Source organism: Durio zibethinus, chromosome 10 (genome assembly GCF_047325235.1).
Source record: "Durio zibethinus cultivar Kanyao isolate XHJ-2024 chromosome 10, ASM4732523v1, whole genome shotgun sequence".
Lineage (NCBI taxonomy): Eukaryota > Viridiplantae > Streptophyta > Magnoliopsida > Malvales > Malvaceae > Durio > Durio zibethinus.
In genome coordinates this window covers 7,173,553-7,191,966 of record NC_143171.1, presented here as the reverse complement: position 1 = coordinate 7,191,966, position 18,414 = coordinate 7,173,553, and the positions used below count along the sequence as shown (strand labels likewise).

Here is an 18,414-nt window from a genome sequence, read left to right as displayed (position 1 = left end):
TTTTCTCAATGATGTTCCATTGGGCAGCAATGCTAATCTGTATCATCTAAATGACAGAATGAGATTACCAGTTCATAATATCTCTTCCTATTAAATGGTTTTAACACTCACGGTATTTAAATTTCATACTTTCTTCTATACTTTATAAGTGGATTTCAATCACACTATCACCTCTAAAAGGAAACTATTCAGAGATTTGTTATAATAAGAACTGATCTTGTATTTCAACGTTAGTCATTTTCAAAATGTGCTCATGAAAACCATCTATCTCATTCAATATGGTAGTGATGAACAATCTATTTGGTTCGATATTTCTGTCTTATGGAACTTTCTAGATTAACTTTAATGGCATATATTAATTATTAGTGTGTAGAATACTTTATCTAATGCGTTCACTAATGGTATACCTATACGTCCTAAGACAATCCTAATTAAAGTGTTTTTAGAAAGCAAACTGTCATTTTATCCTCAAGCGAAGTCCTAAATTGGGTATAGCACTTGATCAACTCTTTAGGCTATTTCTGAATTCTTTATGCCAAAACCCATAAAGAATGATTCACACTATTTGTCTAAATCAATCTTGTTCAATGATAGTTGTAGGGACAAAACTAAGATTAGAGGCTTTATAGAATAATTGAAAATTTTATCATGTATGTAGAGAGAATCATGCCATATTGGTTATTTTATTAATTCAAAATTTGAGATTTTCTCAAAGTATACAACAAAGGATAATATAGAGCTAGTCGGATAAATTTAGAATGATTTGTTATCAACAAGGTAGCTAAATCACATTATACCCCAACCAAAATCTTTTTCTTCCCAAGCATCCCTTAAGGTAATAATCAATTTGACAAGAAAAGTCTTATCACCTTAAAAAACATCAATAAATATTGCAACTATTATAAGGGATTTACTTTATTAATGTTCGAAATAAGTTACCAAAAAAAACTCAAAACATCTTCATAATTACTCCCACGACATGTGGGCTCTAATTAATATGATTAGTGATTTGTGTAATTTAAGAATATTCACAAAATTATAGGACCAAAATGTACTGCAATTGAAATATGCTATATCCGAATGCATATTTAGAAAATTAAGTCTAACAAAATCAATTAATTTGATTTAAAATGAATATTCAAATAATAAGGCAATTTTATTAGATAAATGGACTTTTACATCATAAAATGAATTATTAACAGAATGGGTAAATTTTAATTCACAAAATTAGGCTAACCAAAATACCCAAATAATTCATCTATACTTCATTTAATTAGAGTGAATATTTTACAAAATACAGCCATTAGTTTTGAATCCAAAATATTTTATAAAAAATTTTAATTAGAATGACTTTAAGTAAAATAGTAAAAATAAAATAAAATTAGGCCTAAATTTGAATTTGAACAAAATTAATCTAAAAAAGAATTACCAAAATTTAATTACAACAAAATGGCCTACATCTAAATGGCTCAAATGAAATTAAAATTAAAATTTGACTTGAATTTAATTTAATAAGGTCTAAAATCAAACGAATTTATTCGGCACAAATTCATTAATCAAATTATCAAAATTAATTAAATTAATGGCCTCCAAAATTTAATAATTAAATTTGATCTAATTAAAATAACCCAACAATAATAAGAAATCCTTAATTTTCACCAAATGACCTAATCTTTAATGATCCAAAAGAAAATTATCCTAAAAGAAGAAAATTGGAGGAAAAGGGCCTAAAAATTTAATTCACAATATGGTCCAACATTTAATCCAACAAAAATGCCCAAAAATTGGAACAAGAATTGAGCCAAATGCATCCAAAAAAAATTGGACCAATTTTCTTTTTTAAAAAATTTCTTGGAGGTGCACCTGAAAGAGGGTGAGTAGCAGAAACATGTATTATACACGTTAGAGGCAAAATTTTTTAGCACGTGAATGTCTTTTTCACCTGTTTTGGTTTATGCAAAATTATGAATCGTTTGATCCTTCCTCACTTGATTTGCCCTAAAAACATATCATTTTCGCATTATTTTTGATTGAAAAAGTCGTCTTTCAATTTTTTCAAGCTCCACAACAATAAAATTATAATTTGAAACCTAAAACCCCAAAAAAACCACATGTTTCAAGAACCAAAAAACCTTTAAAACCTCATTTGAGCTTTAATCGGCAACACCTTACCAAATAAAAGAGGTTAGTAACTTTTATGGAGAGTTTGACTCAGATATCAATTGTTAGAATTGAATCAAAAGCTTATTAAGTTATTAACATAATTTAACTTAAACTATAATTAACTTAAATGTGGGCCAGAGTTTAATCCCCTTAAATCTAAGACCATAGATATGTTACCGCCATCATAAACTTTTTCGATGCCACCCTTTAAGTTCCAATCGGACATTTGAACAAAAAATGAGAGAAAACTTATATATATATATATAAAAGGGTGAGTAGAGATCTCTTCTAAAATGTTAATTAAAATTAAAATATTTAATTATAGGTTCAATTTAAAAAATTAAATTGAGATCACATTTAATTAAAATTTTATCACATTTTCAAGTATATTACAATATAATGTCCCTATAATTATTTATAATTTAACATTAATGAATCTAAATTCGAATTAATTAATTATGTTAATCCATGAGATAAATTCAAAATCATAAGCCTCATCTGCATTATTCGGGTGCTATGCAAATACATGGCATCGATGCGATTACGGGAAAAACTCCCCTTCGATTCCGGCGTGATGAATGCTATTTGAGACCTAAGTTAATTAAAAATTAATTTTGTTTGCTAAAAAACCAAATGGAGGCCCAAAACCGAAGACGGCATCATTTAAAATTAAAAAATTGAGACACGTGTCGTACGACAAAGTCTTGTAGTCTCAACGACAGCTAATCCATTTTTTTTCTGCACCGAAGCTCTTACCAAAGTCCAAACTATATTTTTTTTGCTTTAGCTGAAATTGGAAAAAGCATGCGAATCTTCAACTTCTATGTTTTCTTACTTTGGATCCAAAAACCTCAAAAAAACCTCCTTTCCTTACCTGCTCCTTTTGACCCTAACCCCAATTCCCTTTAATCCTCCATGGGCAAAGGCGGTGGCTGTTTCCCAAGCAAAAAAAAACATCCCACCTCCGCTGAAGACATCACAACCATCACCAACAGAGCACCCATCGCCGCCGATGAAGAAATCCACGAAACTCCCACTGTTATGGTGAATTCTACGAATAGCCAATCGGTTACCGCCACTTTAAAAGTCTTCATTGTGTTTTACTCCATGTACGGTCACGTGGAGAAGCTGGCGAAGCGGATGAAGAAAGGAGTCGACGGCGTGGAAGGTGTCGCGGCGGTTCTTTATAGGGTTCCCGAGACGCTTCCGGATGATGTGTTGGAGCATATGAAGGCGCCGCCTAAAGACCCCGACGTTCCGGAGATAACGGCTGCGGAATTGGCGGAGGCGGATGCGGTTCTGTTTGGGTTTCCGACGAGGTATGGGTGTATGGCGGCTCAGATGAAGGCGTTTTTCGACTCCACGGGGCAGCTTTGGAAGGAGCAGACGCTGGCTGGGAAGCCGGCTGGGTTCTTTGTTAGCACTGGAACTCAAGGTGGCGGCCAAGAAACCACCGCGTAAGTTAAAATTGATTTAATATCTCTATAATTGTTGGAATGGTAAAAAAAAAAAAAAGGAGAGAAATTGTAATGTTTTATCAGTATAGTAGACTAGTAGAGTTTAAAGGCCTTATTTTTATCCATAAATTTGAATACCTTAGTTCATACATTTCTTTCCCAACCTCTCCACATCAGGAGAGAAATTTTGAGTAACAATTTCAATTCATTATTTTTCCTGAATTTGTTACCCAAATAAGAGAAATTTAAGAATGTTGGCCTTCTTATGAATTGTGTCATAGCCTCATAGATGATCCATGTCGTCTTGTTTGACATCTATAGCTGAACAAAGTGCTAATGGCTTAGCTCCGAGACTAGAAATCGTGGCAGATGTCTCATGATATCAAACAGTTGAAGGGTATGAATAGGAGCTATAATAGAGTTACCTTGTAAATTATTTTTTACTTGGAAGTGGATTTTTCTCGAATATGCATCAGTTAGTTTGTTTTTGGTTACCAGGATCTGTGGCTTTGTGAGAGACTTTGTTGTTTTTTGCAAGGCTGGTAGGCATACTAAATCCTTAAATTCTTTTTTTTTTTTTTTTGAAGAACCTAGTACTGCTTGTTTAAGACTATTAGTTTAAAAATTAATACAAAAGACACTTGCTTCCAATTTTTGTGGCTAATTTTTCCAATTAAATTATGATTTTTATGTCTTGTTTATGCTCAGTGAAAGATGAATTTTGTCTGACATGAAAGGTAAACGTGAAATATAGAAGCTTTCTAGGCTTTGGAAATGTTGGGTGGCGGTCTTTTCTTTCCATAGTATTATAGCTTTTCATCTCTTACGAGTTTCAATGTTTTTATTGGTATCCTAGCCATAAAAGTTGCTCTTAGCATTTCCAGATGATTGTATATCAGATAATAATCTATAGTTGTACCGAGATCACTAAAATTCGAGGATCTAAAAGTGGTTTCATTTTCAATATAATGGTTTTTTAGGGTGCTTCATGCTCCAAGATATTAGCATGGAGTTTGATTTGAGACCCATTTGTATGTACATCAGGATTATCTGTAAATGATCTTTTCATACCTTAACTTGTTGTCTATCATATTTTTTATAAATTTGTGGATAAAGTTGAACTAGAAATGCTGTAATGCCCTCAAAACTAAAAGGTTTAACTTAAATCTTCCTTTTTTCAGAGATTATATGTTGAAAAATAAACAAACATATAAGTTATATACTTATCAATGAACACATGTACTTAGGTATATATTTATCAACATTCTGACATTTCTGGTGCTTCCTTGATCCTTCTGGTTCAGTTGGACGGCAATAACCCAGTTAGCACACCATGGAATGCTATTTGTTCCCATTGGCTACACGTTCGGAGCTGGTATGTTCAAGATGGATTCCATACGAGGAGGTTCACCTTATGGTGCTGGAGTTTATGCTGGTGATGGCACAAGAGAGCCAACTGAAACAGAGCTGGCTCTGGCAGAGCATCAGGGAAAGTACATGGCTGGTGTGGTCAAGAGGCTTTCTCAGGCATGACATTCCCCGGATTTGGGGTCCCATATTCTGTTCAATCGTCATTAATTGGAATGTGTTTGGCTTTGTCATTAGTCTTTGGCAGTTCTCCCGTTATCCATCAGCGTGAAAGATGTCACCTAGTATTGCTACCCTTTCTTCCATTCCTTTTTGTCAATTCCATTCAGTTGGGAAGGATGTACATGATTTGATATTCTTCTGTCTTGGCTAATCAAATAAGATGTCTTTGTATGGGAATTGGGATTCTTCGGTTGTATAATTTTCTCCGTGTAATTCACTCAAAGCTTGATTTAATAAACTTTCATTTTCTTTTCTAGTCATTCAAAATCACTCTGAATTCATCGGTATCATCATGTTCATTAATGGAGGATTTTCTATCCATTTTATTCAGGTTAAAGGGTATATAAAGCCACTAAATCCATAATATTAGTTCTGCTAATGTATTATGAACAGTACTTTTTCCTTTGGCTGTCATATGGCAGCTTCACGTTGTTTTTTTTTTGCTTTTTATATTTTTAAAAATAATTAAGAAATATTTTGTAAATTACTACTGGCTTTTTTTTCTTTTTAAAAAAATTATAAACAATTATATATTTGTAAAGTTGGTATTTTTATATGTGTGATCCATTTATATATATATATATATATTTTTTTTTTTTTTGTTTTTCCTTTTTCATACTTTTTCCTTTTTCTTTTTTTTTTAAACAAAAAAATAATTAAGATTTTTTTTCATTCTTTTGGCACACACTTGAATGATGCGTGATTTATGGTTTTGTTTTCTTTTGCCATTGCGTGTCATTTTTTGGATTTTATTATTATCATTTTTTTACTTTTCTTTAGAATTATTTAATAAATACTTTTAAAATTTATAAATTATATGATTTTTTTTATCTTTTTTTTGTATTTGAGATTCATTTATATAAAATTATTTTTGTTTTTTCCTTTTTAACTTTTTTACTAAATCCACCTAAACATTAAAATTTAACATCTATACAAAAATTAATCTTCTTAAAAATGATCATAATATTTTTTTAATTACTTGAGAATTGAATCTCATACATCCAAATTGATTTTAATACCTTTCTTTTTATGATTAACTAAATTCACTATTACTAAAATATTTCTTTTATCATAATTGGTAAAAATTACTATATTACTGTTATAACCATAATTACGAAAATACCATCTTACCATCATTGACCAAAATTATTATAATGACTTTTTTTATCATAATTACGAAAATACATCTCATATTATAATTAGTCAAAATTATTAGAATACCCTATAACCATAAATACGCTCTTCATTATAATTAGCTAAAGTTATTATAATTCCCTTTAACCATAAATATAAAAATATCCTTTATATTATAATTATCTAAAATTATTATAATACCCTCAAACAAAAAAGAATCATTTTCATTGCTTCATGTAACACTTCTCCAATAATAATTACAAAAATACCCCTTATATTGTGATTTATCAAAATATCTATAATACCCTCTAAGTATAATTACAAAAATACCCTTTTATTTACTTTTGTAATTACGTATTAAATTTTAACATCCATATAGCAATATGCAATTAATCCCTTCAGAAAATGATCATAGTACCCTTTTAATGACTTGGTAAGTGAATTACATGCATTACTATAATACTTTTACAACCATAATTACAAAAATGCCTTCCTACCATTATTTGTAAAAATAATTATAATTCTTGTCTTACCATAATTACAAAAATACTCTTTATATTATAATTTACCAAAATTACTATAATAATCTCTAACTATAATTATGAAAATCTTTTCATATCATAATTACGAAAACACCTATTATATTATAATTGGCTAAAATTATTATAATACATTCTAATTATAATTACAAAAAAACCCTTTTATTGTTTCATATAATGCCTCTCAAACTATAATTATGAAAATATTCCTCACATTATGATTGGCCAAAATGACTACATTATCCTTTAAGCATAATTACGAAAATACTCTTTGGATTACTTCATAATTATGCATTAAAATTTAATATTTATACAATAATTTGAAATTATTCCTCTTAAAAATGATCAAAATGCCTTTTAATTACTTAATAATTGAATTACATACATTCAAATTAACTGTAATGTCCTTCTTTCTATGATTAATTAAAATAACTATAGTGTCTTCTTAACATATTTACCAAAATATCACTTTTCTCATAATTGATCAAAGTGAATATAATGCTTTTACTACTATAATTATGAAAATGTTTTCCTATTATCATTTGCTAAAATTACTATAATGTTTTTTCTTACCATGATTACAAAAATACCCCTCATATTATAATTTAGCAAAACTACTATAATATCCTTTGTTATAATTATGAAAATACTTTTTTACTACTTCATAATTACATATTAAATTTTAACATTCATACAATTATATGAAAGTTATCTCCTTAAAAATTATTGTATTACCTTTCTAATTACTTGATAATTGAATGACACGCATCTAAATTAACTATAATGCATTTTTTTTATAATTAACTAAAGTTATTATAATTATTTTTTTAACATAATTATTAAAATACCTCTTTTTATCATAAATGGTTAAAGTTAGTATATTGCTCTATAGTCATAATTACAAAAATACCGACCTATCATCATTGGATAAAATTATTATAGTATCCTTCCTATCATATTAAAATTATGGGTTTTTTTTCTTAAAAAAAATAAGTTGAACGAGTGATGATATTAGTAGGCTTTGATTCAATGGGTAAATGGGTTTGAATTTGATAATTAATTAATGTTACTAATAAGTAAATATTAAATAGGTAAATTAGATTATCATGTATGTATTATTGGGTGTTGATTTAATTTATATAATTTTTTAAAGTAGTTTCCTTTATTTAAAATAGAAATCGATACTTGTTTAATTACGATTCAGGGATAAAATTCGAATATCTATTTTTTTTAATTTTTTTTAAAGATAATTAAAAAAAAATTAAAAAACCAACAAAATATTAAAAAATATTTATTTTTATTATTAAATAAAAATTATATAATTTATATTTTACCAAAATAAAAAAATAGTAACCTTGAAATCTTAAAAAAAACCTGAAAAACTCAAAAAAAAATCGAGCAAAACCTGATAATTCTTCTAGTTATAATTAAAAAATCACTCAAATCTCATTTTTTATTGAAATCAATCAACCCTTTTTAACTTCTTTTTACATTCCATTCAACTTTACTTCGAATGAAAAAGTTAACAACATTAATTTTTTAATTAATTAAGATAAAATTTTATGTGATATTAAAAAAATAAATTAAAATTTATTATATGATATAATTAATATATATGAAAATTAAACAAATAATTTTTTTATGTTTTTTTTACCCCTTTTCCCTACAAAATTTTAAAAGTTTTATTGAGTATAATTTAAGGGTCGATTGGTTAAAGTTTATTATGTGATTAGATTTTGTGTATTTAAAAATTTAGTTGAATGAAAATAAAAAATTAAAAGTTTAATTGATTATAATAAAATATTAAATGTTGTATTTATTTATAATCTGAACATTAGTTTATTCATCAATGGCAGCAGATCGAGAATGGGAAGAACACGGAACTCTGTCTTGGATTCCTTCTCTGCCAGATTGCAATGTGAACAATAATTTGTCGAAGTTAAAACACGATTCTATCGCAGCATCATTTGGAAACATCAGTAAAGCATTCACTTCTTCTGTGTCTTGTCTTTGCATAATCATCTTTGTAATTTGTAAAGCTTTAGCAGATGCTCTGGATTACTATAACAATTCGGTAAAAAAAAAAAACAAAAATCGAGGAGTTTTGCATTTGTTTAAAGAAATTTGGGGTAATTAGTTTAAAGATAATGATTACAGATTTTACATTCAAAATGGTTCCAATAAAAAATCACTAGCTGAACTCGAACGTATGAGAAATACGATCCTTACCAATGAAGGCGAAGCTAACCTCTTATTGATAGGAGTAATTTTGCGTTAAATCTTGTCCTCAAAACAGTGCTTTACTCTATTGCCGGGAATATTTAGTCTTTTCTTTTGAAAAGGATTAAAGGTAGAAGTGGGCCTTGACAGTAGATTTAGGAGTTTTGCCTTACCGCCAAGGATCCTTCTTTTCAAAAGCAAAGATTAAACATTCCTGGAGTTAGAGTAACGCCAAGGATCCTCGGTTCCCAACTTCCGTAAAAATCGCAATTCCTCTCTATCTGAAGAAAACTCTATTGATTTTCGAAAATCTTTCCAAAACTATCAACTTTCCCTCATGGCTGAAACACTTGCTGCTTTGAGGTCTTTAATGGCCTCTCACTCTCCGCCTCTCAATGCCTTAGTCGTCCCTTCTGAAGATTATCATCAGGTGAAATAAAAAAAAAAAAACTCTTTTAAATACTTCTTCCTTTATGCTTTCAAATAATCAATTTTTTGTTCGATTTTGAATCCATTTTTTGCAGAGCGAGTTTGTTTCTGCTAGGGAGAAAAGGCGCGAATTTGTTTCTGGATTCACCGGAAGTGCAGGTCTCTATTTCAATTTTCTCATATTATCATCATTATTACAATTATTGTTATAGATATGAAATTATTTATATATATTTTATTGATTTCGGAAAATATTTACAGGGTTGGCACTTATCACAAAAAATGACGCTAGGCTATGGACGGACGGCCGATATTTCTTGCAAACAACACAACAGCTTAGTGATCAATGGAAACTAATGCGTATCGGAGAAGATCCATCCGTTGATGCTTGGATGTCTGATGTAAATTTACCATTCTGCCACATCAAAAATTCAATCCTGTGCTTCAAAGTTTGATATTTTTATTAATTTCTTTTTTTTTTTATATATAAATAATTTAGAATTTGCCAAGGGAGGCAGCTATTGGGGTCAATCCTTGGTGTGTCTCAGTGGACACGGCTCAAAGATGGGAACGTGCTTTTGTGAAAAAGCAACAGAAATTAGTTCAAACCTCAACCAATTTGGTTGATGAGGTTTGGAAAAACCGGCCACCATCTGAAATTAATCCAGTTGTTGTTCATCCCTTGGAATTTTCCGGTCGTACTGTTGCTGAAAAGTTGAAAGATTTGAGGGAAAGGCTTGCGAACGAAAAGGCTCGTGGAATTATCATCACAACTTTAGACGAGGTGTGAATTTTATCAAATTGTTGGTTCTAATGGAATTTGTTAAGCAATGCTTTTTTGAGTTTAAATGACTACTTTGCAGGTTGCTTGGTAGTACAATATCCGTGGGAGCGATGTGTCTTACTGTCCAGTTGTTCATGCATTTGCTATTGTAACATTGAACTCGGCTTTCCTTTATGTGGACAAAAGGAAGGTTTCTTCCAAGGTAGAATTTTAAATATTTTTTAACTTTTAGTTTGTTGACGTTTTCATTTTTTATGCATTCCCCGGCGTATTCTGTATTTTGCTAGTTATTAGTTATTACACATTGAAAGAAGGTATAAGCTTTATGGGCTAGATGGTTAGGTTTATTGATTACAGGTATGTTAATGCAGGTGAGCTCTTCCATGCAAGAGAATGGAATTGAAGTTCGAGAGTATGGTGCAGTGAGTTCAGATGTTGCATTGTTAGCGTCTAATCAGCTTGAACAGGATACCAGAGTAAATTCTGGTGGAAATGGTGTTTGTGAAAGTGAAACATGTGAAGCAGAAGAAAACTATAATGATCTTGTATGGGTTGATCCTGCTTCATGCAGCTATGCTTTGTTTTCAAAACTAGATGCTAATAAGGTGCTTCTGCAACAGTCACCATTGGCCCATTGCAAAAGCCTTAAAGGTTGTCGATGCACTTCCTATCTGGTTGAATCTTACTTTAGAAGTACATAAGATAAATTTATATGATGTCTGTTCTGATAATCTGAAAATAATTTTTTTAGAAGTTAGAACTTAGAACATCTTAGGTTATGGATGTTTACTTGTAACCATACACACGCACTAATCCACAAGAACATCGTATGCCACCTCCCCAAGAAGAAAAAGGAGAAGAGATTTTGCTTGTCTGAAAAAACATGACAGGATCTTTAATATTTAGGGAGGCATTTTATTTGATCACTTTTCATCTTAAAATTAATTTATCCTTATCAACAAATTTTGTACTTTTAGAATCCAGTTGAGTTGGCTGGATTAAGAAATGCACATATCCGGGATGGTGCAGCTGTTGTGCAGTATCTTGTCTGGTTGGATAAGCAGGTATAGGACTGTGACCTTTATATATTTGTATTCTCTTGAAAATTGATAAATGTTCTCTCTGATTGTTTAAGGTTGTAGCCTTATCTGTTCAAGTAAAATATTTCTCAACATAAACAAGAAGATTTTAGGCTGTTGTTAGGCTGGAAATTATGCTTTGCCCTTTCAAATGCACAGATGCAAGAAATTTATGGGGCTTCTGGTTACTTCTTGGAGGGGGAGGGGGCAAGCAAAAAAAGACCGTAAGTTATTAAATTGCAAGTTGATATCATGCCTCTCATTCGCCCCTGCTCATTTGCTGTTTTTTGAGCCTGAAACCAAGCAGGCTGTCCCCACCTTCCCCTTTCACAAAATTTTTGAGCTTGAGGTGGGCCAACTCTTAGTTTTCTTTTCATGCTATCGGAATGAAACATGCAGGGAGACTATGAAACTGACAGAGGTGACTGTTAGTGATAAGTTGGAGGGATTTCGTGCATCAAAAGAGGTAACAATACTTTTGAGAAGGTTTTTTTGTGGTAATAAGGAAAATTAGCAAAAGATGTCATTTTGGATATAACAATATTAATAAAATTTCAAGTGAGAAATTCTTTTATTAGTAGTGACTAATTGTGTTGTTTTATGCCCATCATCAACCAGCAATTACTTTGTTTTTCTAAACTTGGGCATCATAGCATGTGAAGGTTCAGAATTCCTAAGCATCACAACTTATATGCATTTAGTGTGAAGTGAGCATCTCGGTTTCAGTTGTTGCTCAAATGTTGTGCACGCATTTGTAATTGTTCGTGTCAGAAAATTTTTTCTATGTTATTGGTTCCGGTTGTTGCTAAAGTATGTATTTGTTCATGTCACCATATCGTTTCTATGTTATCAATTGCAGAACTTTAGAGGCCCGAGTTTCTCTACTATTTCTTCGGTTGGTCCAAATGCGGCCATCATCCATTACTCACCTCAGGCAGAAACATGTGCTGAGCTTGATCCAGATAGCAAATATCTTTTTGATTCAGGAGCACAGGTTTGCTACCAAATGCTAATATTTTAGCTTATATCCATAAACCAAAGCTATCAATAAAATGCAAACTATTTTTTATTATAGATTCTTGGTTCTGATTCTTAATCCCATAACTGATAATATGGATGGCATTATTGAAGTATCTAGACGGAGCGACTGATATAACTCGGGCGGTTCATTTTGGAAAGCCTTCAGCACATGAGAAAGATTGCTATACTGCGGTAAGTGGCTTCTGTTGCATTCTTTTTTGGACATTTGCTTTATTAGTTACCTATGTTCCACCTTTCTTTTGGTCACACAATATAGAATTTTAGTTTTGATGTTCTTGTCTTTTCCGAAGTCCCTGGTGGTTTGATAATACAAGACGGATATCCATCTTTGGGCATTTTTGTTGTTTTTCCTGGGTAATGATGTGTCACATGAATGATTGTGACATTTGATAGGAACCATACAACCATTTGGATATCTCATCTATTTTTGACAATACATATTCAGATTTAAATTAATATTTTTGCAAGAATCGAGCAACATATATTGTTTGTGGTGATAAGCCCAATGTGCTATGAATTGTGATTCTTTTATACATGTCGATCCGATTTGTATTTGCATTAAGCCAGTTGAAGAGTGTTCAACATGTACGAAGTCAAAATTTATCACTCTAGACTAGTTATTTGTTAATTTTGATACTGCTTTTTATTAAGATGGGTTAAGATGCTTGTCTCCCACTTCTCTTCTTTCCTTAGCTCTACAAGGATTTCATTTCCTATTCTTCCCAAACTTTTTTTTTTTGTTTTGAGAGAACTATTCTTCCCAAACTTGAACCTTCAAGAAGTTCCTTGATTCCATGCAAGTTCTCAAGGGCCACATTGCTCTGGGCAATGCTCGATTCCCTAATGGGACATATGGTATTCAAAATTTTCTCTATTTATTTGTTTAATTGTTCCATATTTATTTTAGAATGTTTGTTTTAAGTCATGTAGAATTTGTCTAAACTCCAATATTTATTTTGATTGATTGCTTTTTATAGGTCAAGCTCTTGATATTCTGGCTAGAATTTCTTTGTGGAGGTATGGTCTTGATTATCGACATGGTACCGGTCATCGAATTGGGTCTTACCTGAATGTTCATGAAGGTTAGGAATTAGCTACATTTGCTTGCTGAAGTTAGGTTTGGAGCAATGAATGAAAAAATGGGACTGGACCGGCCTGTTCACTGGTTGAACCGGGGAAAGGTAGTGTGTCTGGTCCAATCACCTATGTTAAAGAGGATAAATAGGAAACCGGAAACCGTTGCAAATGTTAAACTGGAAAAAATAATTAAAATCGGAAATTAAGAAATCTTCATTATTTTCTGGCCTTTTTCAATCCTCATTAAAGTGGGACTCATAAAACCCAATTCAATTATGTTAAAAATCTAACATATCCCAAGCCAACCTCGTTTTGTTTCAAGCTTGGGGCATCTTTTTTACTTTCTCAGATTCACTTTTACTCGTTCATTCATTTCTTTTGGTTTGTTTTCAAGAGGCTATTGTCGCCTTGTTGCTTGCTGCGACTCTTGATGTTAAAAAGCGATGGTGCTTGCTACACCCAACTTCAATATTCAATTGTTGCATGTTCTTTAATTTGTTCCTCTCGATCTCGAACCTTCTTTAACTGGCAGCTCCTGCCTTCTTCGTTCCATCTCCAAACTTTGAGGTGGGAAGATTTGTATCAAAGGGATGATAAAGAAACATTGTGTGTGGGCAGGAAGTCAAGGGTTACTGGAGTTTTTATTTATTTATTTATTCTTATTTTCTTCCCTTTTTTTGAAGTAAAGACTTTAGTCTTTATTAAAGACTGATTTTACAATGATGACAAGGCCATAGAACATACCTAAAAAGGATTGTATTTTTTTAATTTTCTAAATCTTCTCGATTTTATTTTTATTTTCTTTTTTTTAATATTTTCTTGACAATGGACCGGGTGATCGAACCAGTTGGACTGGTTAAACTGGTGACGGAAGTTCTCACCGGTAGACTACCAGTCTGGTTTTTTATTCATTAATTTGCAGTTAATTCAATGAAACTTTTCATTTACCATTTTTGTCTTGGTTGAACTACTTGGAGCAAGGCCACATGCAATTAGTTTCAGACCACAGGCTCGTAATGTGCCACTTCAAGTTTCCATGACAGTAACTGATGGTTAGTATTGTTTGTTTTCCCGTATGCTGTAACTGTGGCTGAAAGTTTTCATTCTACTGGACAAAATATTTTGCTTCTGCCTATTACTGATTTCCCTTCAGTTCTTCCATAACTTTTTTTTTTTTTTTTTTTTGTAGTTAATGCTTTAATGCTTGGTTTACTTCTAGCTTTCCATGCATACCTGTTTCTAGTTATAATTAATTTAAGACTCTGTTTTCTCATTTAAAATGATACGTGGTGTTTGTTTGGTCTGAAATGTAATGTCTCATTCCTAAAATAGCTGGAGTATTTACTAATTCTATTTTGTCCATTTATCCGAACCTGGATATTACGAAGATGGGAGCTTTGGTATAAGATTAGAGAATGTACCGGTAATCAAGGAGGGTGATACCAAATTCAATTTCGGTGATAAGGGATACTTATCGTTTGAGCGTATCACATGGGTCAGTTTGTCATTATGTGTAACTTTAATACATAGTTATATAGAGTACCCATCTTTTCTCTTCCTCTTCTCAATCATGTTGAGTGTGTGTCGGTCTGTGTTTGTGCATATTATTGCTATTTGTTACCGGATCACAGTTCTACTAGATATTGTAGGCTAGATCAACTGGGCTGATAAATTATTATGATCTCCTCTGGTCTTTACTATTAATGTTTCATTCCATACTCTATTGGAAGCATTTTCGTAGTTGTCTTTCTTTATATACCTCATAGCATGTTCAAAAGGAGGGTTTGGCATTTTGGTCGCACTTCAATTGTTTAATGTGTATACTTTTCTGAGACAGCTGAATTTTAGATTTTAATGGGTTATCTTATGTTCAGGTACCCTATCAGATAAAGTTGATTGATTTGAGCCTCTTGACGCCTGAGGAGATTGAGTGGGTGAATACCTACCGTTCAAAATGTCGGGACATTCTTGCACCTTACATGGAAAAAGATGAGATGGGTTGGCTGGAGAAGGCCACACTGAACCTTTAACTGCACGGAAAAACATGGATTTGCAGAAATACTTTTTCCTTGCGCCGCCGTTTGGCCGCTTCATGTTGCTTCTATTTTTTCTTTTCCTTTTTGTTTTTTGTTTTTATATATATTTTAAAATAATTAAGAAATAGTTTTTTAAATTACTATTGGCTTTTTTGAAAAGATTAATAATTTTTTAAAAAAATTATAAAATATATATTTGTAAAGACTATTATTTTTATGTGAGATCCACTTATATCAAAATTTTTTTTTTAAAATTTTTTTAAATAAAAAAAGTAATTAAAGTTTTTTTATTTTTGAAAACACACTTGAATTATGTGCTATTTACAGTCTCGCTTCTTTCGTTATCGTGTGTCATTTTTTGAGTTTTACTTTTTTTTTTTTTACTTTTCTTTAAAATTATTTAATAAATACTTTTAAAAATTATAAAATTATATATATAATTAATTTTTTTTTAATATTTGAAACTCACTTATATAAAATTATTTTTTGTTTTTCCCTTTTTAACTTTTTTACTAAATCCTCATCCACATTGTCATGGGTCGAGTTTTCAATTCCAGGCTAGTACAGCTCATGGACTTTGTTGATTTGAGATCAGCCTTTAATTTGGACTAGTGCTAAGGCACTCGATGCTTTAGGGCCTAGCTGCCCAAGATGCTGCAAAATATGAAGCACACAAAATGTTTGGAAAAAAACTAGAAAGAACAGCAGAAAGTAGGCAAGAGGAAAGTTGCGTTACTCAATGGTTGTATGTACAAATGAGGGTGGAGGAGCCCTGAAGGCTCTTTTACATCAATGGCTGATATTAGGCCCATCTAATGGCTCTTCTAAAGTCTAGAAATTACATTAATAATATAAAATTAATTCTCTTAAAAATGATTATAATATATTTTTAATTACTTAACAATTGAATTATATGTATTTAAATTGATCGTAGTACTCTTGTTATGATTAATCAAAATTACTATAATTTTTTTAATATAATTATTAAAATACCTTTTTTATCATAATTAGTTAAAGTTACTATATTATTGTTGCAACCATAATTCAAGAAATGTCATCTTATCATCACTAGTCAAAATTACTGTAATGTTCTCTCTCTCCTAATTATGAATATACTTTTCATAGTATAATTAATCAAAATTATTATAATACCTTCTAATCATAAATAGTCTCTTTTATAATTAATTAAAATTATTATAATATATTTTGACCAAAAACACGAAAATGTATATTATTATAATTACAAAAATATTTTTTATATTATAATTATCTAAATTTATTATAATACTCTCTAATAAAAAAAAAGGTCGTTTTAATTGCTAAATATAATATTTCTTCAATTATAACTACAAAAATATCTCCCATATTATAATTTATCAAATTTACTATGATACTTTTTAAGCATAATTACAAAAATAACTTTTTGGCTTACTTTGTAAATTACATATTAAAATTTACATTCATATAGTAATATGAAATTAATTCCTTTAAAAATAATTTTAGTGTTCTTTTAACAAGTGAAATTACATGCATTAAAATTGATTGCATTGTCCCTTTTTAGTGATTAACTAAAATTATTATAATGCCTTTCTTAACAAATTAATAAAATATCCTTCTTACTAGAATTAATTAAAATTATTATAATGCCCTTACAACTATAATTTATAGAAATGCCCACCTACCTGTGTGGCACCTGTCTGACTAGATTCTGTCCCAATGCCAATGACCAACATCAACCCACATTATGTCCACAGCAAACTACATAGTGAACTCGCCAAAATCCCACGTGATGGGGATCTAATGATTGCAACCATTGTGTCCTTAACACTGCATCACATCGTCTTAGTGGTAAGACCAAAAAGTCAGCATGTTGCACTAAGCCATGTATCTCCCACCTCAAGCCTTTACAAAGATCCTTAGCTAGGAGCTGTGAACCATTTGCAATTATGATAGCTATTCCCCCAACAACCGAAGTATTGCACCCTAACTTCTTTTACACTACCTGACTGGAAAAATTATGCGTGCTGTCATAGTCTACTAGCGTAATCATTGCTTGGTTTTTAATTTTCCCTTGTATCCGCATAGTCTAGTGTCCTTCTGCTCCCACTAAGGCGTGTAATGAAATAACATGCCTAATCTGGTCCTCTTCCTCCTCAACAATCCCAGGTTCATCCAAAATCTCAATATAGTCACAGAATTCTTCTACCTCATTAGAACAGCTTCCACCATCCCCAGTCAATATTTGATGCAATTGTGATTGTGCGCACTTGTGTCCTGTCACATATTTTGATTCTACACCACATACAAAGGCCTTTCTTTCTTCTCTCATCCCTTTCTTCCCTGGTTGGTATTCAGGTATTATTGGTGTTAACCAGTGAAGTTTCAGGTTTATTGGTTGTTAGCTTATAAGTATTGAGAGGGTTTACATTTTAATAGGTTGATTGTATACAAAGACTAAACGTTTAGGGTTTGGCAAAAGGGGTGGTAATGTGGATCTAGTTAAGGCAGACGTCATATTTATCATTGGAGGAATTGTAAATGGGTTATTGTAAGGTAAGAATGGTTTCTTGGGAACATCATGGATAAGGGATTCCATCTGCTTTGTTAACCTGTAAGCTTGGTTAAGGGATTTTGAGCAGAACATTCGGATAGGCTTAGAAATCTCTGGTTTTAGTTTACCAAGAAAAATACTAAGGGCATTTTCATTAGTGATGGGCGACAAATTCAACATGCCTTCAAACTCTTCATAATAAGCGTCCATTGTATGAGTTTGCTTCAAAACTACTAACTCAAGCACTGGATCAAAGTACTCATTTTTAGTAAATCTAGATCTCATTTCCTTAATGTAACGAGTCCAACTTACCT

At 31.1% G+C, this 18,414-nt stretch overlaps 1 protein-coding gene and 1 pseudogene across 2 annotated transcripts; both read left to right on the top strand.

Annotated features, from left to right (window-relative positions):
• The first annotated feature begins 2,941 nt into the window (after window positions 1-2,941).
• On the top strand, window positions 2,942-5,477 carry LOC111292951 (putative NAD(P)H dehydrogenase (quinone) FQR1-like 2). Its single transcript, XM_022885613.2, has 2 exons — window positions 2,942-3,620; window positions 4,925-5,477. The coding sequence occupies exons 1-2, from the start codon at window positions 3,079-3,081 to the stop codon at window positions 5,151-5,153; spliced, it is 771 nt and encodes a 256-aa protein (XP_022741348.2). The 5' UTR covers window positions 2,942-3,078; the 3' UTR covers window positions 5,154-5,477.
• Window positions 5,478-9,024: 3,547 nt separating this feature from the next.
• On the top strand, window positions 9,025-15,689 carry LOC111293268 (aminopeptidase P1-like; annotated as a pseudogene). Its single transcript, XR_016345694.1, has 16 exons — window positions 9,025-9,533; window positions 9,628-9,691; window positions 9,794-9,933; window positions 10,032-10,316; window positions 10,396-10,518; window positions 10,688-10,990; window positions 11,294-11,380; window positions 11,555-11,619; window positions 11,795-11,861; window positions 12,255-12,389; window positions 12,527-12,611; window positions 13,238-13,291; window positions 13,414-13,518; window positions 14,491-14,563; window positions 14,882-15,008; window positions 15,388-15,689. The product of XR_016345694.1 is annotated as an aminopeptidase P1-like (transcript).
• Window positions 15,690-18,414: the final 2,725 nt, after the last annotated feature.

What these genes read in the sequence shown, in the direction of transcription:
- LOC111292951 (XM_022885613.2), top strand. Translation starts at nt 3,079, where the DNA reads ATGGGCAAAGGCGGTGGCTGTTTCCCAAGCAAAAAAAAACATCCCACC. An exon ending in GGCGGCCAAGAAACCACCGC is followed by an intron (nt 3,621 to 4,924) that starts GTAAGTTAAAAT and finishes CTTCTGGTTCAG; the next exon opens with TTGGACGGCAATAACCCAGT.